The sequence below is a fragment of the Rhinopithecus roxellana genome, chromosome 8, assembly GCF_007565055.1.
Source record: "Rhinopithecus roxellana isolate Shanxi Qingling chromosome 8, ASM756505v1, whole genome shotgun sequence".
NCBI classification, from domain to species: Eukaryota; Metazoa; Chordata; class Mammalia; order Primates; family Cercopithecidae; genus Rhinopithecus; species Rhinopithecus roxellana.
Window position 1 is genome coordinate 93,782,267 of NC_044556.1, and position 23,399 is coordinate 93,805,665.

At 40.5% G+C, this 23,399-nt stretch overlaps 1 protein-coding gene across 1 annotated transcript in view; it reads right to left on the reverse strand.

Moving 5' to 3' along the window:
* NUP133 (nucleoporin 133) overlaps nucleotides 1-23,399 on the reverse strand; it is a 71,617-nt gene that overhangs the window by 42,910 nt on the left and 5,308 nt on the right. The window contains exons 3-12 of the mRNA XM_010374032.1: nucleotides 21,461-21,564; nucleotides 20,232-20,339; nucleotides 19,171-19,305; nucleotides 17,570-17,740; nucleotides 15,028-15,183; nucleotides 14,636-14,706; nucleotides 8,939-9,086; nucleotides 6,457-6,604; nucleotides 5,368-5,525; nucleotides 3,163-3,254 (exon numbers count right to left, since the gene is read on the reverse strand). Coding sequence (XP_010372334.1) covers nucleotides 3,163-3,254; nucleotides 5,368-5,525; nucleotides 6,457-6,604; nucleotides 8,939-9,086; nucleotides 14,636-14,706; nucleotides 15,028-15,183; nucleotides 17,570-17,740; nucleotides 19,171-19,305; nucleotides 20,232-20,339; nucleotides 21,461-21,564 — 1,291 coding nt within the window. The remainder of the gene's footprint in view (nucleotides 1-3,162; nucleotides 3,255-5,367; nucleotides 5,526-6,456; nucleotides 6,605-8,938; nucleotides 9,087-14,635; nucleotides 14,707-15,027; nucleotides 15,184-17,569; nucleotides 17,741-19,170; nucleotides 19,306-20,231; nucleotides 20,340-21,460; nucleotides 21,565-23,399) is intronic.

Genomic DNA, 23,399 nt, shown 5'->3' on the forward strand with positions numbered 1-23,399 from the left:
TAGACCAGGGGTCCCTTCTTGTGCCTAATTAATTTTCCCCTGTAAAACATCTTAAGATTGGCCGGGCGCGGTGGCTCAAGCCTGTAATCCCAGCACTTTGGGAGGCCGAGACGGGCGGATCACAAGGTCAGGAGATCGAGACCATCCTGGCTAACACTGTGAAACCCCGTCTCTACTAAAAATACAAAAAACTAGCCGGGCGAGGTGGCGGGGGCCTGTAGTCCCAGATACTCCGGAGGCTGAGGCAGGAGAATGGCGTAAACCTGGGAGGCGGAGCTTGCAGTGAGCTGAGATCCGGCCACTGCACTCCAGCCCGGGCGACAGAGCGAGACTCCGTCTCAAAAAAAAAAAAAAAAAAAAAAAAAAAATCTTAAGATGACTACACCAGGTTGAACAGTGTCTCCCACAAATTCACATCTACCCAGTGCCTCAAAATGCAACTTTATTTGGAAATAAGGTTTTTGCAGATACAATGTGTTAAATTACGATGAGTCTAAATCCAATGACTTGTCCTTCCAAGAAAGCCATGTGGGCCGGGCATGGTGGCTCATGCCTGTAATCCCAGCACTCTGGGAGGCTGAGGCGGGTGGATCTCGAGTCTAGGAGTTTGAGACCAGTCTGGCCAATGTGGTGAAACCTCGTCTCTACTAAAAATACAAAAAATTAGCCAGGCATGGCAGTGGACACCTGCTGCTTTGGAGGCTGAGGCAGAATTGCTTGAACCAGGGAGGCAGAGGTTGCAGTGAGCCGAGATCGCACCACTGCACTACAGTCTGGGTGACAGAGTGAAACTGTCTCAAAAAAAAAAGAAGGCCACGTGAATGTGAGGACAGCTACGTGACAATGGAGGCAGAAACTGGAGTGACACATCTACAAGCCAAGGATTGCCAGCAACCACCAGGAGCTGAGAGAGGTGAGGACAGATCCTTTCCCAGAGCCTTCAGAGAGAGGGCTCTGCTCATGCCTCACTCTCAGACTTCTGGCCTCCAGAACTGTGAGAGAAGACACTTCTGTTGTTTGAAGCTCCTGGTTTGTGGTGATTTGTTATGGCAGCCACAGGAAACAAATCTAATGACTAGTCACTTGCTGCATTATCATTTACATTTTGAGATGCCACAAATCTGACAGAATTTTCATTACAGGATAAACTTGTGAAAGATAAAAACTCAGCATTTCAACCAAGATTTTTGAAGACTGAACCATGTAAAAGAACAAGATTAAAATAACACAATTTTAAAAGGAAACAAAAAACTTGCCTAATGATGCCCCCTTCTGGCGACAAACTAAGCTCTGTAGATCATGAGGCACATAATGTTGGAACTGTAAAAGCACTTCAGAATCTGTTGTCTCTGTGAGTGAGCCTTTATGCCTCAGATACCAGTATGAGTGGGATTACGGAATCATGGGCTGAGAACTGGGGGAAATGAAGGTAGTAAACTCAGCATATTCCTTCAAAACAAAGATCTGACGATAAACTAATGATCCTTTAGCCATTCTAACTCGCTCCCCACTCAATACTTCAAAAAGGAAGAAATACAAACAGAATGGCAGAAATGTTCAGCAATCTGTCCAAAGTTTCCCACAGCTAACAACAGATAGCGCAGGGGGGCTGGATCACCATTTTCCTGAGTATTTATTCAAATGTGAATTTGCCATACCTTTTAAGGAAAGTACCAGAATACACGAGCAGAATACATATCTAAGATAAACTGAAATCTGCATTCGCCTTAAACCCAGAAGAGAATTAGAGCAGCAAGTGTGACCGAGTGAGGACAATCACTCCCCACCCCATACACGCATCTGCTCAGGCACGCTTTCACTACAACTGGACTTGCTCTGGCCAACAGGACACTAGCAAACGCCATCTAAGCAAAGACTTAGAATGACACTTGCTCTCTTGCCACTCTAGAACCCTGTGATACGTGAATAAGCCCAGGGCAGCCTGCTAGTTGAGGAGATGTCACAGAAAGTAGAAAGCGAGCTGGCCAGTCAATGGCACAAAAATTTGAGTACGGTAAAGAGCAGTCAGCCCTGCAGCAGACGAAAGTGAGTGAGTCTACTCAGAACAGTAAAACTACCCCCCCCAAGCCCAGCCCCAAGAGTCAAACTGCAGAATCATCAGCTATGTTAAATGAGTCACTAAGGTTTGTGGTGATTTTGCATAAAGCAAAACTCAACTAATAGGCCAGGTCTAATTCTTTTGCTTTTTTTGAGACAGGATCTTGATCTGTCACTCAGGCTAGAGTACAGTGGTGTGATTATGGCTCACAGTAGACTTGGCCTCCTGGGCTCATACGATCCTCCCAACTCGGCCTCTCTGAGTAGCTGGGACTAGAGGCATGCATCACCATCCCCACTAATTATTTTTAAACTTTTTCTTCGTAGAGATGAGGTCTTTCTATGTTGTTCAGACTGGTCTCGAACTCCCATGCTCAAGAGATCCTTCTGCCTCAGCCTCCCAAAGTGCTGGAATTACAGGTGTGACCACTACATCAGGCCATAATTCTTTCATATTACCAATAAAACTTTGTATGCGGCTGGAAGTGGTGGCTCACGCCTGTAATCCCAGCACTTTAGGAGTCAGCCTAAAGTCAGGAGTTTGAGACCAGCCTAACCAACATGGTGAAATCCCGTCTCTACTAAAAATAAAAAAAGTAGCCAGGCGTAGTGGCACACGCATGCAGTCCCGCATACTTGGGAAGCTGAGGCAGGAGAATCGCTTGAACCCAGGAGGCAGAGGTTGCAGTGAGCTGAGATCACGCCACTGCACTCTAGCCTGGGTGACAGAGTGAGATTGTGTCTCAAAAAAAAAAAAAAAGAAAAAACTTGGTAAGCAACTTATTTGCACCTTAACATTATTCATAAAAGACCCTTGCAAGATGTCTTCATGATCACCATTTTTAATGGTACATTGTTTTTCGTGAAGTGGAGAGAGTATGTTAGATCCCATGTTTTTTTTCCCTAGCCGAGCTAGCTGGAAACCTCCCATGGCTACTAACTTCAGAAGAACAGTCTATTAAAGTGCTAAAGTTAAAAAAAAATTCTTCTCTTGATAGCATCATTCCTCCAACTTGCTCCCACCAGTCAATAAATAAGTAGCACATGTCAGTAAAACGTATCTTCACACATAAAATAATCCATAATTTAAAAAACATGTTATACCTGCAGTATTGCAGAAAGGCAGCTTTCAGCAACTTGATTTTATCTTCCTGGGCTATAGTTTCATTCTTTGTAGTGGTCTCAAAAATCATACTCTGCAAAATAACAAAGCATAGTTTAGAGGTAAAGACATCTGAATATTCTTAATTATTGGACTAAAAACTGTACCCATCCTATGACAGCAACTCTGTATATACACAAGCTGTTTGCCATATTGTCTGTACCAGGGGTATGCAATCTTTCAGCTTCCCTGGGCCACATTGGAAGAATTGTCTTGGCCCACACATAAAATACACTAACATTAATGACAGCGGATGAGTTTTAAAAAAAAAATTCATGTTTCAAGAAAATTTACGAATTTGTGCTGGGCTGCATTCAAAGCCATCCTGGGCCACATGCAGCCCATGGGTCGTGGGTTGAACAAGCTTGGTCTATACCAGTCATTCATATACTTATTGAAACACTATAAAGCACCAAATGACCAACCAGTCATACAGAAAAGGTACAGGTAATTCGGGGATTATGCTGTAAGTAAAACAATTTGGAGATTTCGTCATAATTAACAGAATCTTTTTACAGGTTTGCTCTTACACGACTCACCACAGTGTATACTACCTAAGCATAATGGTTGATTACAAATTTAAACAAGGATTTAGAAAAATTTTAAAGAAATGGAACACTATAAAATTGCTTCAGAATATGTAACAGTATTACAATAACCATACAATTACAAAATAACCAAAGTATTACTCCTTTTTGTGAAAAGAAAAAAAAAGTAAAAAAGTGCTACTTTCCTTTAAAACTATACTCATTTTAATTTTGAATTATAGAGGTAGTCTGTATATTTCATACACTATTCAAATGGAAATTACCCCAAACAGTATTAATTATTTTTAGTCTTCTGTAAACGAATGATAAAAACCTCATGGATGGGATATTTCAGGTTTCAAGACAATAGAAAAAAAAATTGGTAATTTTTACCCGGCTATTCCTCTCAAAAAATCATCCCAGAATAAAAAGAAACAGAAATACAAGTTCCATGGAAATATCTGCGATTCCAACTACAACAAAGGAAGACAGAAAGCAGAAGGAATGGGAAATGGCAGCACCGACAGGAGATGAGGCCACCTATGCATGGTGCAGGGACAGCTCCTGAGGATTTGAGGACCGTGGAAGAGAGAAGTTCCGGGATGACAACTGTGCAGATGGAAGGTTTGTGGAGACTTGACTTTGAGAAAAACTACACTGAGGGGCACTCTACAGAACTCCCAGAGTGTGTAAAAAGATTAAGTCACATATGAAAGGAAAGTGAGAAAATATAAAATGAGGTCATGACACACTCCAAGAGTCACACAAAGTTGTATAATGAAGGAAATGTAATCAGTATTTGGCTCAGCAAACCATAAACAATATTCACATTGTCATTACAACGGAAAAAATTTATGTTAGAATGATAGAGGAAGGAGTATAAGGTAACCTAAAACCTCATTTTCTATAGTAGAAAATCAACAGATGAATCAGGAGACAGGAATATATGTACATTACTTAGCTATACGGAGAAAAATACCAGAATAAATCACTAAAAGGCTTAAACGTAGTTGCTTCAGGCAAAGAGGACAGAAGGGATGAGGAAGACAAAAAGAACTGTCTGCATCGTTAAGTCTTTGAAAACTGTCTCAGTGTTGAGACCATTTGTATAAAATAATCTGATAAAAATAAAAATTAGGCTGGGCACGGTGGCTCCATGCCAGTAATCCCAGCACTTTGGGAGGCTGAGGCGGGAGGATGCTTGAGCCCAGGAGTTTGAGACCAGGTTAGGCAGCACAGGGAGATCCTGTCTCTACAAAAAATAAAAAATTAGTCAGGTGGGATGGCGCATGTCTGTAGTTCCAACTATTTGGGAAGCTAAGAGGGGAGGACTCCTTGATCCCGGGAGGTTGAGATGAGGCTGCAGTAAGCTATGATTATGCCACTGCACTCTAGCCTGGGCAACAGAGTGAGACTCTCTCAAAAACCAAACCAAACCAAAACAAATTAGCCAGGCACCTACTGGGAAGTCTGAGGCAGGACGATTGCTTGAGGCCAGGAGTTAGAGGCTGCAGTGAACTACGATTGTGCCACTGTACCCTAGCCTGGGTGACAGCGTGAGACCCTACCTCTAAAAAATAAATAACATACAAACTTCAAAATCTTATAGAATCACATTACCTCATTGTTTGGTCCAGCAAATGAAGATGCTAAGGACTCTTCCAGGTCTTCTGCCAATATGGACACATTTTCCCGTGAAGTAATAGACACCAGTCCACTGTTTCTAGAAAAAATGATAGGAACACCACCACAGGCACCAGCACCTAAAACACTATCTCCTAAAAGAAAGAGAAACATAGAGTCAAATACATTTAACAACAACAACAAAATGCTTTGTAAAATCGACCACCCTGGGCAGAAAATCACCTTGGTGATATATTAAGCACATTTTTTCCTTTACAGTATTACTCCTACTTCAAACTCATCCTTTAAATCCCAGAACCAAATGTTAAGAACCGGCTGCTATTTGAAGAAGCAGGCTCTGTGTCTTTCAGCTTTAAGGACAATAAAAACTAGCCTTGCCAGAGAGCAATCTAGGAAGCCAAAAAAGAAAATTATTCATTCTGCAAAACTCAGAAGAAGAGCTTTTTCAATCCTGTGGAGTTCTCTTGCTTAATTCTGACTTGAACTTATCACATCAGTCAACAGGGACTGAAAAAAAAATAAAAAAGTCTAAGCCTACCTTGCGCCTTAGTAACAGCCTACCCACCCTCCGTCAAGGTTCCTGTGCTGGGACTAGAAAACCTGGGTTCCATGCTGTTGCCTACCTGGACTCTGCCCTCTGCCCAACCCCTTCAGCTAAGTATCTGCTTGGTTTCTCTTTAATCCTGACCAGCCCACCTGCATGAGTCCAGCACCTGAGGCTCTTATCCAGGAGTGTGGAAAAGTTAAAGAGCATCAACTCAGAATAAGTCACTTTTACTAACTAGGAATGAGCAATTACTTCTCTTGGCATTAGTTCTTTGCTTCTTGGCATCTTCTCCTGGAACAAATGTTACTATTTTTGCCAGTAAATATAATAGTTTGGAAATTCTAGTACCCTTTTGGTTTCTTAGTAGGGTTGTCGCTTCAGCTGCTGTAGTTGTGGTATGAAATGTCTCAGTAACATTTGAGGGCAGCATGCTTGAAGTGACACTCGGGAAAGAGAAAAAAAGCACTCAGAATGACTAACGAGCTCACCAATCATGCTTTCTAAAACTGCTACCATACCTTGTGCATTAAAGACAATTTTCTCCTGGGGAAGAGAAAATTTCCCAGTTCCTGTGGAGCACACATAGACAGCACTTTCGTTATACAGATAGGCAGTCTGGTTTGAAAAGTTTGGGACCGTCAACCGACACAAAATCAGGTCTTCAGACTGAAAGTTAAATTTAAGATTACATTTAACGAAGTAAAACAAAAATATTTGTTTGTATGATTTTTTAAATTCATTTTTGTACATTTCATAAAAATGATAAAATAGTTCACCTATTTTCTTTGTAAAAATCTAAACACTACCCATGAGATGATTAACAAAATGTTACAAAGTTTATAAACATCAATTAGACATATATTTTGTTAACTTGCTTATAATTTGCTTATTTTTTTAAAATTTATTTATTTATTTATTTGAGACAGAGTCACACTCTGTTGCCCAGGCTGGAGTGCAGTGGTGCAATCTTGGCTCACTGCAACTTCCACCTCCCAGGTTCAAATGATTCTCCTGCCTCAGCCTCCTGAGTAGCTGGGATTACAGGCGCATGCCACCACACCCAGCTAATTTTTCTGTATTTTTAGTAGAGACAGGGTTTCACCATGTTGGCCAGGCTGGTCTCGAACCCCTGACCTCAGGTGATCCACCCACCTCAGCCTCCCAAAGTGATGGGATTACAGGCATGAGACACCACACCTGGCCTAATTTGTTAATGTCCAAAATTAACAAATTTTGAAAACATTTCCATGATGATGACTATAACTAGAAGCCTATGACAAATTCAAGGGAGAAAATGAAAGCACTAATTCATTGTATTAAGAACTGGCAATTTTTTATAAATGATCCCTGATAAACAAACATTTTGGTTCTTACTTTACTGGCAAGATATTAATGACAAGAAAACTCAGTTGATTTGTTTACACATAAAATCAGAGGCAGAAATAAAAATAAATCTCATTAAATAAAATTAGAATATGCTAAAAATAAGCTGTTATTAAAGAAGTAATTTTACAGAAACACTAAATGTGAGGTCCTAGAATTGTTTTTTAATCCTCAGATTCTCTTTATAATCTTCTGCCCTGGCTGAATTTTTTTCTAACACTGAGCATGTTTTCCACACTGCATAATCAGAACACACGATAAAGTTTATTTCTGTTTGACATAAAAGAACAAATCAAAAGATTTTCTTACAGGATTCAATTAAACAAGTCATGTTAAGAGTAAGGATTTAAAAAAAAAAAAAAAAAAAGTGAGGATTTAAGCCAGGAACAGTGGTGCACACCTGTAATCCCAGCTACCTGAGAGGACTGCTTGAGCCCAGGAGTTGGAGGCTACCATGCACTATTGACGGACCTGTGAATATCACTGCACTCCAGTCCAAGCAACATAGCAAGACTTTCCCTCTTCAAAAATAAACAAACAAAGATTTAACAGAATTAGATACCATGTAAGAGTAAATAAAATAAATTTATAGATGTTCAGCTTTTTCTTCACGAATATCTGTTATTAAACACGTTTAATTGTTATTAATGAACTTAAAATTAGAAAGCCTGTCTTTCAGTTGTTTACAAGAACTTTGATGACTATGTAACACTGCTGAATACAAATATAATCTTGCTTTGGGTAAAAAGGGGGATTTTTCTATAATATGCAAGGCTCTAAACCAAACCCTAATTCCTACCAGCTTTCTTTTCTTTTTCTTCTTTTTTTAGGATGGGGTCTCACTATATTGCCTAAGCTAGAATGCAGTGGTTCTTCACAGGTGTGAACATGGCACACAACAGCCTCAAACTCCTGGGCTCAAGTGATCTTCCTGCCTCAGCCTTTTGAGTAGCTAGGACTACAGGCATGTACGCATCATGCCCAGTGTGGTTTCTTCCTTACTTTCACCCTGAAATTAATCAATACCTTCTTTCTACTTAAATACAGAGATGACAATCCCTCCAAAGACCTAGAGCAGAATAAACAAACTGCTTTTTGCTAGTTGCTTCCATTCTAATTTTCCTTTAGCCAAAACTAAGCAAAAGAACAAGCCTGAGATGGCAAAGAAAATGCAACGTCTAGAAACAAGCTATTTTAAAATATTGCCAAGTCCTGCAGATGAAATCTGTCAAGAAATTTGACCCTGAAATGGGCTGGGCATCGTGGCTCACGCCTGTAATCCCAACACTTTGGGAGGCCAAGTTGGGGGAATCACTTGAGATCAGGAGTTCGAGACCAGCCTGGCCAACATGGTGAAACCCCGTCTCTACTAAAACCATAAAAATTAGCTGGGCATAGTGGCACATGCCTACAGTCCCAGCTACTCGGGAGGCTGAGGCAGGAGAACCACTTGAACCTGGAAGGGGAGGCAGAGGTTGCAGTGAGCTGAGATCAAGGCACTGCACTCCAGCCTGGGTGACAGAGCAAAACTCTGCAAATAAATAAATAAGACCCTGAAATAGTTAGAAAAATACTCAACATATTATTGCTTTTTAATTTAACCAACATAAATCTTACCTGAAAAGGTGGATTATATTGAGTGACTTCTACAGTAACTGCATCTGACATTTGGCAACCATTATCTTCTATTGTTATCAGAGAGTAATAGATGAGACACGGATTGTCTGCTGAGTGCCATGCTGCTGCCAAAATCACCAGCCCATCACTAATTAATAAAAAATAAAGATGTAAAGCCTCCCTAAAAAACAACTTAGGGGTTTCCTATAAAATTAAACATATGCTTCCATATAACCTAGCAATCCCATTCGTGGACACCTATACAAGAGAAAATTAAAAAAAAAAAACAAAAACCAATAACTATGTTCACACGAAAACCCGTGTACCAATGACTGTAGTGGCTTTATTCATAATTGCCTAAAACTGAAAACAACCCAATGTCTTCCAACTGCTGAACAGATAAACAAATGGTGGTATATCCACACAAAAGAGTACTATTCAGTAGTAAAAAAAAAAAAAAAAAAAAAATACCAAATGCATTTGAAATGTATTATGCTAAGTGACAGAAGCCAGACTCAAAAGGTTTTACATTGTATGTTCCATTTCTATGGCATTAAGCAAAAGGCAAAACTATAGAGACGAAACCACATCAGTGGTCTCCAGGGGCTAAGGGTGGATGGAGGGGTCGATTACAGAATGGCACAAGGGAATCTGGGGGGTTATACAACTGTTCTGTATTGACTGTTGTGATTAAATGACTAAATTATGTATCTGTCAAAATTTGTAGAATCAGGGCCGGGTGCGGTGGCTCACATCTGTAATCCCAGCACTTTGGGAGGCCAAAGTGGGCAGATAACCTGAGATCAGGAGTTTAAGACCAGCCTGGCCAATGTGGCAAAGCCGTCTCTACAAAAATTAGCCAGGCATGGTGGCACATGCCTGTCGTCCCAACTATTTGGGAGGCTGAGGCAGGAGAACTGCTTGAACCCGGGAGGTGGAGGTTGCAGTGAGCTGAGATCACACCACTGCACTCCAGTCTAGGTGATCGAGTAACACTCCATTTTAAAAAAAAAAGAAGAAAAAAATTTTGTAGAATTATACACTAAAGAGGGTAAATTTTCTACTCTATATAAATTATAGCTCAATAAACCAGACTTTAAAAAAAAGATCAAAACAACCATCTGATCCAGGGATTAGCAAAGTACAGCCCTCCAGTGAAACTGATCTCAAACCAGTTTTTATAAATGAAGTTTTGTTGGAAGGCAACCATACACATTCATTTATGCATTTTCTAGGGATGTTTCATGATACTATTGGTGAAATAGAGTAGCTGCAATAAACACTATATGGCCACCAAAGCCTAAAACAGTTACTTTTGGCCCTTTACAGAAAAGGTTTGCCAGTCCCTGATGTACTCAGTTATTTAAAGGTTACTCGCTTTTGTCCAGAGGAAAAACATTAAAAAAAAAAAATTTTACCGCCAGGTGCGATGGCTCACATATGTAATCCCAACACTTTGGGAGGCTGAGATAGGAGGATCATTTGAGCCCAAGAGTTCAAGACCAGCCTGGGCAACACTGTGAGACCATGTATCTCTAAAATAAATTTAAAAGGCCAGGTGTGGTGGTTCACACCTGTAACCTGAGCACTTTGGGAGGCCGAGGTGGGCATATCACTTGAGGCCAGGAGTTCGAGACCACCCTGGCCAACATGGCAAAATCCCATCTCTACTAAAATACAAAACACCCAGCATGGTGGCATGTCCCTGTAATCTCAGCTACTCGGAAGGCTGAGGCATGAGAATCACTTGAACCTGGGATGCAGAGGTTCCAGTGAGCCAAGATCATACCACTGCACCCCAGCCTGGGCAACAGTGTGAGACTCTTAAAATAATAATAATAATAATTTTAGGCCAGGCACAGTGGCTTATGTGTTTAATCCAAGCACTTTGGGAGAGGCTGAAGCAGGAGGATCGCTTGAGCCCAGTAGTTCAAGACCAAACAGGGCAACACTGTCTCTAATGTTTAAAAATATACATATATATGTAAAGGCTTTTTAACAATCGGTTATAGAAATTTCAAACTGCTGTATATGTAAAAACAAACCATTTTGCATCGTAAAGCTTATTTGTCCCTTAAGTCTAGCAAACTTGCTGCCCCCAATAAATTAAATGGTCCTATTTTAGCTCTTCTAAAACATCTATTACTAACAACTTTTTTTTTTTTTTTTTTTTGGCGGAGTTTCACTCTTGCTGCCCAGGCTGGAGTGCAATGGTGTGATCTCGGCTCACTGCAACCTCCGCCTCCCAGGTTCAAGCAATTTTCCTGCCTCAGCCTCCTGAGTAGCTGGGATTATAGGCATGCACCACCACGCCCGGCTAATTTTTGTATTTTTAGTCGACACGGGGTTTCTCCAGAAATATTAAAAGGGTGGCAAAGCACCCTCTACTGACAATTAAAAACAAGAAACCAAGCAAGTAACTAAATGACATGACATTTCAAAGCAAGCAATCCTAGCACAGCTCTCATTTTCCCTCTTCACGGTTCTCTTCCCCTAGCTCCCCAAACTTTATCACTTCTGCTTGGACTCTTGAAAGGAATTCAAGAATATTGGTCCACATTATTCTTTTTTTTTTTTTTTTTTTTTTTTGAGACAGAGTCTCGCTCTGTTGCCTGGGCTGGAGTGCAGTGGCCAGATCTCAGCTCACTGCAAGCTCCGCCTCCTGGGTTTACGCCATTCTCCTGCCTCAGCCTCCCAGTAGCTGGGACTACAGGCACCCGCCACCTCGCCCGGCTAGTTTTTTTGTATTTTTTAGTAGAGACGGGGTTTCACCGTGTTAGCCAGGATGGTCTCAATCTCCTGACCTCATGATCCGCCTGTCTCGGCCTCCCAAAGTGCTGGGATTACAGGCTTGAGCAACCGCGCCCGACCTGGTCCACATTATTCTAAGTGAAGTAACTCAGGAATGGAAAACCAAATATCATATGTTCTCACTTACAAGTGGGAGTTTAAGCTATGAGGACACAAAGACATAAGAATGATAATGGACTTTAGGGACTTGAAGGGGAAGGGTGGGAAGGAGGGTGAGGGATAAAAGACTACATACTGGGTACAGTGTACACTGCTCAGGTGACAGGTGCACTAAAATTTCAGAAATCACCACTAAAGAACTTACCCATGTAACCAAAAACCACCTGTACCCCAAAAACTATTGAAATAAAAAAATTTTTAAAAATCAATTTTTAAAAAAAGAATATTGGCCCAAACTTGTAACATATTGGCAGTGTCTCTCTCTCTACAATGCCAGGCTGCCCTAGAATTCCTGGCCTCAAGTGATCCTCCTGCTTGACCAGTTAAGTTTTTATGTAAGTATATCCAAAGTAATGAAGTTAAGGTTAAAAAAATTCCAAACTTTATATCTAAAATGAAGATATCTAAACTTTGTATTAGTAATCATCTAGTAAAATAATTTATTTATTTTTGTTTTGTCTCAGAAAAAAGATCTTTCTCTGTTGCCCACGGTAGAGTGCAGTGGTGGGATCATAGCTCACTGCAGCCTCCATCTCCTGGGCTCGTGATCCTCTCGCCTCAGCCTCCTGAAAAGCTGGGACTATGGTACACGCCATCATGCCTGGCTAATTTTTTATTTTTATTTGCGTGGAGATAGGGTCTCATTTTGTTGACCAGGTGATCTTGAACTACTAGTTTCAAGCAATCCTCCTGTCTTGGTTTCCCAAAGTGGTGAGCCACCCAGCCCAGCTACTCACTGAAATTATAAGCTCAGATTGTAGCTCTGCCCAAATGGACAACAAATCAGTAGGTGTGAGTGACTATGAGGAAGACAGACACTATTCTTAAAATAAAGAAAACGGACCCATATGAGAAATTCTCTGTACAGTTCTGATCACGAGGCCTCAAGGACATAATAGAGTACTAACTGGATCATTTTGAGTAAAGGTGGAGAGTAAGGTCAAGGAGGATGAGGGCTGCACCTCACAGGGACCCCGCTGGTCAGCATGACACTGGGGGAGAGAAGCCCTGGGTGGACCCTGCATAGCAATTCCTAAGCATGCTTCTCATTCTCAACCCCATGCCTCCAATTCAGAAAATTACGTGAAAAATGTCTGCATGGCTGGGCGCGGTGGCTCACACCTGTAATCCCAGCACTTTGGGAGGTCGAAGCGGGCGGATCACGAGGTCAGGAGTTCAAGACCAGCCTGGCCAACAGAGTGAAAACCCGTCTCTACTAAAAATACAAAAATTAACTGGGAGTGGTGGCACCCACCTGTAGTCCCAGCTACTTGGGAGGCTGAGACGGGAGAATCGCTTGAACCGGGAGGAGGAGGTTGCAGTAAGCTAAGACCACACCATTGCACTCCAGCCTGGGTGACAGAGTGAGATTCAGTCTCAAAAAACAATAAAAAAGAAAAATGTCTGCATTATATGCCCACAGCAGGCTGTCCTAGCAGTAGTCCTACATTTCCAAAAGTCTGGTAAAGACAAATAAAAACAGGTAAACTGTATTTAATTAAAATGCTTACAGAAATTAAACAGTACTATTACTTTTACCTCTTTGATAGCTTTAATAAGGTTTCCAGACTGTAAAGGAGCCTACTAAGAGTCTAAACAGCCCAACAGAGAGAAAAATTACACAAAGTAGTACGACTGCAATGTCTCTCCAAGGAACAAGTAGAATTTGTTCTACTAACCCAAAACATGTAACAAGAACAGTAAAAATTACTCTAAAACTCATAAAAAATAGTCTTCAACTTCTGAGAAGTTGTCTTCTGAAGGATTACTAGTTATATATTTGGATTCACTACGAGCAATGTTACAAATGGTTTTTAAGTTCCATGTGACCTTGAGCATTAAAGTTAAATAGTAACATGGGATAATTAGCTTTATCAGACTAACCCGGCATCCTATGCACCACTTAGAGCACTGTTTCTATGAGGAAATTTACTCTGAGTATGAACTATGATAAAGCTTGAATTTGTACTAACGAGACAAAGCCTTATCCCATCCTTAACTCAGCATAGCCACAATCGTAGGCCTAAAGCTCCTTGAGCAACAGAAAGTGGGAAACATGTGCCTGATACATCCAATAAGAGGAAGATCACACCATGGGGCACCCACAGCAGTGGGCAATGACAGGGTCTCAGGTATCTCTTGGCAGCGAAGAAGAGAAGTTCTAGCTGTAAGAGCAGAAAAGCTTTGTCTCTAATGAATGAGATACCAATGTAAGATTATACCATTTAAGGCTGAAAAATGTCTCAATTTCCCAGATGAACTAGTATCACTCAATAAACAACAGCAAGACCATTCAGTAAAGCTTAATAGCTAGCATGAGAAGATCAGCAGTAAAAGAACAGGCTGGGCATGGCGGCTCACACCTGTAATCCCAATACTTTGGGATGCTGAGGCAGGAGGGTTGCTTGAGCCCAGGAGTTCAAGACCAACCTGGGTGACATGGTGAGACCCTATCTCTACGAAAAATTTTAAAAATCAGACAGGTGCGATGGCACATGCCTGCAGTATAAGCTACTGGGAGGCTGAGGCAGAAGGATGACTTCAGCCCAGGAAGTCATGGCTTCAGTGAGCTATCATGGCGCCACTGTATTCCAGCCTGGGTGACAGAGTGAGACCCTGTCTCCAAAAAAAGAGCAGACAGTGAGATTGCTCGTCATGTTATAATAAACATCAACTTATTTTTTCCAAACTCTTATCTATGTTCTTTATGACAAATTAATTGCTTACCAGTTTTGTTTCAAGTCCAAATATCGAATGTTGACTCCTTCTTTAATAGCTTCATAGTTACTTTCAGATCCCTACATGAAAATATCAATAATGTAAGCTTGAGTGTAGGAATGATTTATTTTCACCTTTATACCCCTAGCACCTAGTGAAGTGCTTCACCCATGATAACTCAGTTGATGAATGAATAATGTATACATTTAAAAAAATTGCTAAGCAAGTAAACCAGCAATTCCAATATTTCTAGAGATTGACTACCCCATTTCCACTTAATCTGATAACTATACATTATGTTGTTTATTACACTGAAATGTGTTGAAATACATAATTAAGGGAACCAGCATTATCATACAACCACAGCGTGAATTACAGAGATGAACATTATTGTTTCTTACCCAAATAGCATCGGTAATGTTTTCCTTCAGGGCTCTATTTATATCCCAACTGTATGCATGTTTTTCTGAAGAGTCATCTAATTCCCATTTATTGATGTTTGAACTTGTCAAGCTATAAAAGCTTGATCTCTCACTATCCCAAAGAACACTTGAAAGCTATTCAGAAAAGAAAAAGAAGTCAAATTCATAGATTAAATTCTAATGTTAAGGAATTATTGTTTTAAAACTCAAATTTCACATATGTGATTAGTAATCCTAGCAGAATTCTTCCTTTGGGATTTAAAGAAAGGAGTAATCCTGGGCCAGGTGTGGTGTCTTACCCCTGCAATCCTAGTACTTTGAGAGGCTGAGGCAGGTGGATTGCCTGAGCTCAGGAGTTCAAGACCACCCTAGGCAACATGATGAAACCTCATCTCTACTAAAATACAAAAAAGTAGCCGAGTGTGGTGGCACACGCCTATAATCCCAGCTACTCGGGAGACTGAGGCAGGAGAATCACTTGAATCCGGGAGGCAGAGGTTGCAAAGGTGCCAAGATCGCACCATTGTACTTCAGCCTGGCGACAGAGTGAGACTCCATCTCAACAACAACAACAGCAGCAGAAGTGATCCTGAAATAGAGTTTGAGGGCAACGCTGGACTCTAGAGGAAGGATATAGGTGGAAGGCCCAGGAAGAGCAGAGCTGAAAGGTGGGAAAGTTACAGCGTCTTTAGAGAATAAGAAGTCATCCTCTAACATCGGAATGAAGATGACAAGTCGAAAAGAAGCAAAAATAAGGATTTTTTGAAAAATAATGAGGCCAGGTGTGGTGGCTCATGCTTATAATTCCAACAGTTTGGGATACCAAGGAGGGAGGCTCACTTGAGCTCAGGAGCTTGAGACCAGCCTGGGCAACATAGTGAGACCCTGTCTCTATTTTTAAAAATAAATAAAAATAAAAAATAATGAAAAATCAGGGACATATAGCAGAGAGTGCTGAATGTGAATCTGTTTAAGTATAGCAATCAAGGGAGATATTATCAATAGCTTCTGAACACAGAATTGTGTTCGAATGCATTTGGCAGAATGTATGTAGTCATACACAAGAGTATTATTTTGCCTTTTCAGTATACGCTTAATCATGAAGTATAGATATTTGGCTTTTTAAAGCTGGATATACATGATTGCTTTGTGTTAAAACCCATCAGTGATGGGGCAGAAAGGTCAACAGTAAGCAAACTGAGCAGGTACCAGGAACTTAGGTAAAATTTATCAAGAATATAGGTTAGGGCATAACATCAAAAGCAGAAAGATGGGGATGGAAACCAGACTGGATAGAAGTTAAATCTACAGCACCTGGTAAATAACTAGTTTGCTATAGAAGGAGAGCGAGACACAAAAAATAACAAGGTTTTATACCTGGGTCACTGAGAAAAAGTGATGGTGCTCTTAACAAAAACCGATCAAAAGAGAAATGAGTTTTATAGGGGTAAGTGAGTAGTCAATAGGAGAGATGAAAGAATACAATAAATTTGTTTTTAAACATGTTAAGTTTAGGTTTAAAGAACATTCAAGGAAGCAGGTGATGCTAATTATCTGAAACAAGAGGACAACAGCACAGTCAAAAGAGCAGGCCTGGGTATTATTCCCAGCTCTGCCACTCAGCAGTTACACACCTTCTGGCTGAGGGTGCTTCCTCATCTGTAAACTGGAGGGAAAGTGCACTATCTTACAGGTTGTCACAATGATTACACAATATGAATATAACAACTACGGAGCACCGAGCAGTGAGTAGATGGTCCATAAATATTAGTTCCCATCATCCTCCCTTCACTATACTAGAGTATGGGGCAGAGAAATCCAACCAACAGATCTAGATTTCAGTCACCCACACAGACAGCTGGAGGCATGGCAGTAGAGACACGCTTCCGGTTAAATATAAAAAGTCAAATTAATCTTTAAGAAACACATTTTAAATTTTACATAATAGTTTTAGTTCCAAAAATGTACTTGTGAGATAATCTGATTTAAAGATATTACTGTTACAAGTTATGGGAGAAGGTTAGTATGAACTCATTTCATCATAATAAAAATAGTTCACTAGGCCGGGCGCGGTGGCTCAAGCCTGTAATCCCAGCACTTTGGGAGGCCGAGACGGGCGGATCACGAGGTCAGGAGATCGAGACCATCCTGGCTAACACGGTGAAACCCCGTCTCTACTAAAAATACAAAAACTAGCCGGGCGAAGTGGCGGGCGCCTGTAGTCCCAGCTACTCGGGAGGCTGAGGCAAGAGAATGGCGTAAACCCGGGAGGCGGAGCTTGCAGTGAGCTGAGATCCGGCCACTGCACTCCAGCCTGGGCGACAGAGCGAGACTCTGCCTCAAAAAAAAAAAAAAAAAAAAAAAAAAAAAAAAAAAAAAAAATAGTTCACTAAAAAGATCAAAGGTTCTATTTTGCATACACTTTCGTCCATATGGAGGCAACACTAACTTCAGAGCATACTTTCAACTTACTGATTTAACTAAGAAATAAGCTTGTAAAAGAGTTATTTTATAAACTTACTGTGAGATCACTACTAGGAGATAAAATTCCAAAAAGAGAAGAAACCTTTCGACCAATTCCTGAAAGCATGCCTTGCCCCTGAGGCAGGATATGCTGATGAATCTTTCCTGAGCTCTCAGGTATCAACCGAATTAGTTGGCTTCCTGACGAGGACAGAATAAAACTTCCTCCCTGTGAAAAAATATGAGATTAGTTCAGTTTAGCTTCTAACGCTAAGATAAAGAAAACTAACAAAAAAATTCTTTGATACAGAGAAAAATCATTGTAATTGAAATAAATCTAAAAGAATACAAAATAGAATGTTGTTATTTTATTAAAGTAATACATTTCAGAATCCATTCAGTTGATATTTTTAATCCTACATAGAAAAACTCTCATAAGAAAAAAGAAAAACTGGCCGGGCATGGTGGCTCACACCTGTAATCCTAGCACTTTGGGAGCCCAAGGTGGGTGGATCACTTGAGGTCAGGAGATAGAGACCATCCTGGCCAACAGGGTGAAACCCCGTCTCTATTAAAAATACAAAAATTAGCTGGGTGTGGCGGCACGCACCTGTAATCCCAGCCACTTGGGAGGCTGAGGCACAAGAATTGCTTGAACCCACGAGGCAGAGGTTGCAGTGAGCTGAGATTGCACCATTGCACTCCAGTCTGGGTGACAGAGTAAAACTGTGTCTTGAAAAAAGAAAAAAAAAAAACAAAAACAAAACTTCTGTAGCAGAAAAAAAGTCCATGTTTTTTAAATTCTGATTTTTAAACTACACGCTCATATTTCAGATTCAACAAATCAGGTTATCAGATTTTATTTTTATTTATATTTTTTGTTTGCTATTTTATTAGAGACAGGGTCTCGCTCTGTCACCTAGGCTGAAGTGCATTGGTGAGATCATAGTTCACTGCAGCCTCAATCTCCTGGGCTCAAGAGATCCTCTTGCCTCAGCCTCCTGAGCAGCTGGGACTACAGGCACACACCACCACGTCCAGATAATTTTTAAATTTTTTTGTAGAGACAAAGTTTCACTATGTGGCACAGGCTAGTCTTGAACTCCTGGCCTCAAACAATCCTTCCAGTTCAGCTACCCAAAGTGGTGAGATTACAGGCATGAGCCACCATGTTCAGCCAGATTTTGTTTCTTTGTGAACCTACAGAGAAGATAATGCAAATCATTCTTTATAGTGTCTGATGGTGGCTTAAAAACAAGCCACTCTCATAAAATGTTTCTAAAAGAAATGCATATCACAAACTACTATCTGAAATTGGTATTTTAGAGCCCTGTGAGAAGAGCCTCCCTCGTCTAACTGTTCAAATCATAGATCCTTACATTCTTCTCTTCCTTGTCTCTTTTTGATTCCTCCCTGGTCTCTACAGTCTCTTCAAAACTCCACATTTTTAGTCATAAAATCTCATTTCCACGGCTAGGTGCAGTGGCTCATGCTTGTAAGCCCAGTATTTTGGGAGGCCAAAGCAGGAGTTATTGCTTGAGCCCAGGAGTTTGAGAATTGCCTGGGCAACATAAGGAAATCTGGTCTCTATTTTAAAAAATAAATAAAAATCTCATTTCCAAGCTTTCCAATAAACATAAAGGAATATCCATGGTATACCTGCACTGCTGTTAGGAAACTGTAAGTCTTATCACCTCCCGAATCAACAAAAGTCTCTGTGTAGGTATCTTCACTAGCAAGGCTTGGCCAATAGCGGATGGATCCTTCTCTGGTGGCAACCATGACAGCAACAGCCTCAAAACAAGATCACAACAATCGTCAATCACAATAAAAGAAGAACCCCAAAACCAGGAGTCTGATGACACAAAAAACAGAACAATTTACTATTTGATCAAGAAAAATCAGAAATAAGAACTCACTAGGGTTTTGGTTTGCATTTCTCTAATGGCTAATGATGCTGAACATCTCTTTATGTGCTTATTTGCCATCCTTATATCCTCACAAAGTGTCCGTTCAAGTCCTAGTCCCTATTTTTAAACTGGATTGTCTTCTTATCAAGTTTTTAGAATTTTAAAAAATATTCTGGATACAAGTCCTTTCCTGGATACATGATTTACAAATGTCTTCTTCCATTCTGTAGCTTGTCTCCTCATTTTCTTGTCTTTGGCAAAGCAACGCTTTAAATTTTTATTTTACTTTAATTTTAATATTAATTTTATCAAACTTTTCTTTTATGGATCATGCTTTTGGTGATTTCCAAGAACTCTAATCTCAGGTCATAATGATTTTCTCCTGTTTTCTTCTAAAAGTTTTACTGTTTTACATTTAGATCTATGACCCATTTCAAATTAATCTTTATAACAAAGTATGAGGTTTAAGGGAAAATTCAATACAATACAAATTGGTCATCTGTACTTTTAAAATTACAAATGTTCCTACACTATGCATTGATACAGAGAAAAATCACTGTAAAAGACCATTCTTTCTGAATTGCTTTTGCACCTTTGTCAAAGATCAAATGGGCGCCTTTATGTGGATCTGTAACTGCATTCTCTATTCTGTTACACTGCCCTATGTGTGTAGCTCTCTTTGCCAATATCGCAATGTCTTGATTTCTATAGCTTTATAGTTACGTCTCAAAATCAAATGGGATGATTCCTTCAACTTTAGGATGTCCTTACTGTATAAAGTTTATTTCAATAAGCTTTTAAGTCACCTACCTGAGTAGAATGTGCTTCACCTGAGGGAGCAGAGTAAGAGAGAGCCACTAAGTCGGCACTCCAGTGGAAATCACTAGATGGCAGCTGAAGTTCTTTGCAAACCGATAACTGTAGAACAAACCCAAACAGAAAATCTTTCACATCAAATCCAATATTTTGAAGATGCATCTGATTTCCCTTCTCTGCATACTTTAGATTCTGACTCATTGCTGGAAACACCGTTCTACAAATATTCTTTCTTCTCACATCTCCTTTTAATCAGGCTTTCAGTAATTTTAAAACAAAGTATCTTAAGAGATATTGAATCATGAAAACTTAAAGCTAGACCAAACTCTGAAGAACACCTATCCTAACCTCTTCCTGGGCTAGAAAAGTCCACTTAAGAGAAGGCTAAATAAGGTTAAGAGAAGTGCTTAGGCTTCCTATGGAACTTTCCCAATCGACTACTGATTTGTTTATTTGACATTTAAAATTAGCATGAACAAAGAGTAATTATACCAAGTTACCTAGGAAATATTTCTTAGACTCTCAGCCAAATATCAGGATCCCTCAGCTAACTCACTATGTCCCCCAGGACTTCTCCCTCACCTATTACTCCTAACCACATATACCCTTTTCTAGGCAGCAGTAACACAGTTCAGCAGAAGTGAAGAGTTGAGGTAAGCAGGAGCCCTGAGTTCCAATGGAACGTGGCCAAGTGAGTAATGAGTGGTGGAAGAGAGTAGTAAGTTGTAACGAACAAAAAAGGTTGCTGAGGATAAGTTACTAGACGTGCAAATGATAATCCCACTGTTGGAAGTGGACAAGTGAAAAGTTTAACTAGCAATTGGTATATTTTCTTATTTTATTAAGCATCATTCAGTAGGTTCAACAAAACATAATTCTATCTTCTCGGAAATACGCAAACTCAAAGTTCATTTGCTTATATGGATAGCATTTAGTCTGATACTTCATTAGGCAGACGGATTAGCACAATATTCATTGAAAATTTCAATGTCTCTAATTTTATTAAATGTAAACACAGATCTTTAAAAGGGGGAAACTTTTTTCCCAATATACAAATGTGTGTGCATGCTTATTATTTCACATCACTATGAAAATGCAAACCCTTAATGCCTAAGTAGTTTCATATTAACTATCCTCCAACTGTAAAAAAATTAGGGTAAAAATTAAAAGTCAATTGGCATTCCTCTCCTCCATCTCCTTCCAGCTCTTTAAAGAGCCATTACCTTAGTAATAGGTGACAGAGCAATCTTCCAAATAATGAGCTTCTCTTTGCACACCAGACAAGCCCATCCACCTTCATCTATGTTAACGGTCAGCTGATCATCGACTAAAGGAAAAAATGAGGTGAGTGACTAATCATATAGTATAAATCTTTATTACCACATGCTTTATCAAAAAAAAAAGGAATTGGCACACTCAGAAAGGACTAATTCACAACAAATACTTTTGAATATTCCAAAATTATCAACACCGAAAACAACAGATCTATTTAACTCTGATAACCAGCTTTAGAAATACATCTAATGCCTGTAATCCCAGCACTTTGGGAGGTCAGGGTGGGTGGATCATAAGGTCAGGAGATAGAGACCATCCTTGCTAACACGGTGAAACTCCATCTCTACTAAAACTACAAAAAATTAGCTGGGTGTGGTGGCACGTGCCTGTAGTCCCAGCTACTCAGGAGGCTGAGGCAGGAGAATCGCTTGAACCTGGGAGGCGGAGGTTCCAGTGAGCCAAGATTGCGCCACTGCACTCCAGCCTGGGCAACAAGAGTCAGACTCCATCTCAAAAAAAAAAAAGAAACATATCTAAAGGCAACAGTTGTATTTGGGACATTTAATATTCCTTAATTTTTTTGTTACAAACAGACCAGATAGCTTATTTCCTATAAGACATATTTAGGCCAGGCATGCTGGCTCATGCTTATAAATCCCAATACTTTGGGAGGCCAACGTGGGAGGACTGCTTGAGGCCAGCCTGGGCAACAAAGTGAGACTCTATCTCTAAAAAAAACAGCCAGGCTTGGTGTTGCACTTCCCAGCTACTAGAGTGACTGAGGCACAGGAGGACCACTTGAGACCAGGAGACTGAAGCTACAGTAAACCATGATCACATCACTTCCACCTGGTCAAGAGAGCAAGACTCCATATCAAAAAATAAATAAGCGGAAACAAAAACGAAGAAAGGCTGGGCGGGGTGGCTCACACCTGTAATCCCAGCACTTTGGGAGGCCGAAGTGGGCAGATCATGAGGTCAGGAGTTTGAGACCAGCCTGGCCAACATGATGAAAACCTGTCTCTACCAAAAACAGAAAAAAAAAATTAGCCGGGCGTGGTGGCGTGCACCTGTAATCCCAGCTACTCAGAAGGCTGAGGCAGGAGAATGGTTTGAACCTGGGAGGCAGAGGTTGCAATGAGCCGGGATCGCGCCACTGCACTCCAGCCTGGGAGACAGAGCGAGACTCTATCTCAAAACAAACTAACAAAAAAGAAATATTTAGCAACATTTATATCGATAAAGTAACAAAAGCAATAAACTCCTCCTTAACTACATAAAACATTTCAAGGAAAATAATGTTCCTTCCAACGCACATAATTTTCAAATAAGAGCTCCTTAAAGAAATGATAAACTATTTATTACATAGAGACAAAGAGTTACATTCTCCATTAAGTGACAAAACTAAATTAGCATACGTCTTAGTATTGGTGGTAAACCTCCACAAACGTGTTAACAGCCCTGGAAATTTTATTAAGTCGAACTTTGCTCTTTAAAGAAAGGTAGAAGGGGCCGGGCGCGGTGGCTCAAGCCTGTAATCCCAGCACTTTGGGAGGCCGAGACGGGCGGATCACGAGGTCAGGAGATCGAGACCATCCTGGCTAATACGGTGAAACCCCGTCTCTACTAAAAAATACAAAAAACTAGCCGGGCGACGAGGCGGGCGCCTGTAGTCCCAGCTACTCGGGAGGCTGAGACAGGAGAATGGCGTGAACCCGGGAGGCGGAGCTTGCAGTGAGCTGAGATCCGGCCACTGCACTCCAGCCTGGGCGGCAGAGCAAGACTCCGTCTCAAAAAAAAAAAAAAAAAAAAAAAAAAGGTAGAAGGGTGAAGTAAAAGGCATAATGTACAAGTGAAAATATCAAACCAAGCCCAGGCTAAGTGAGG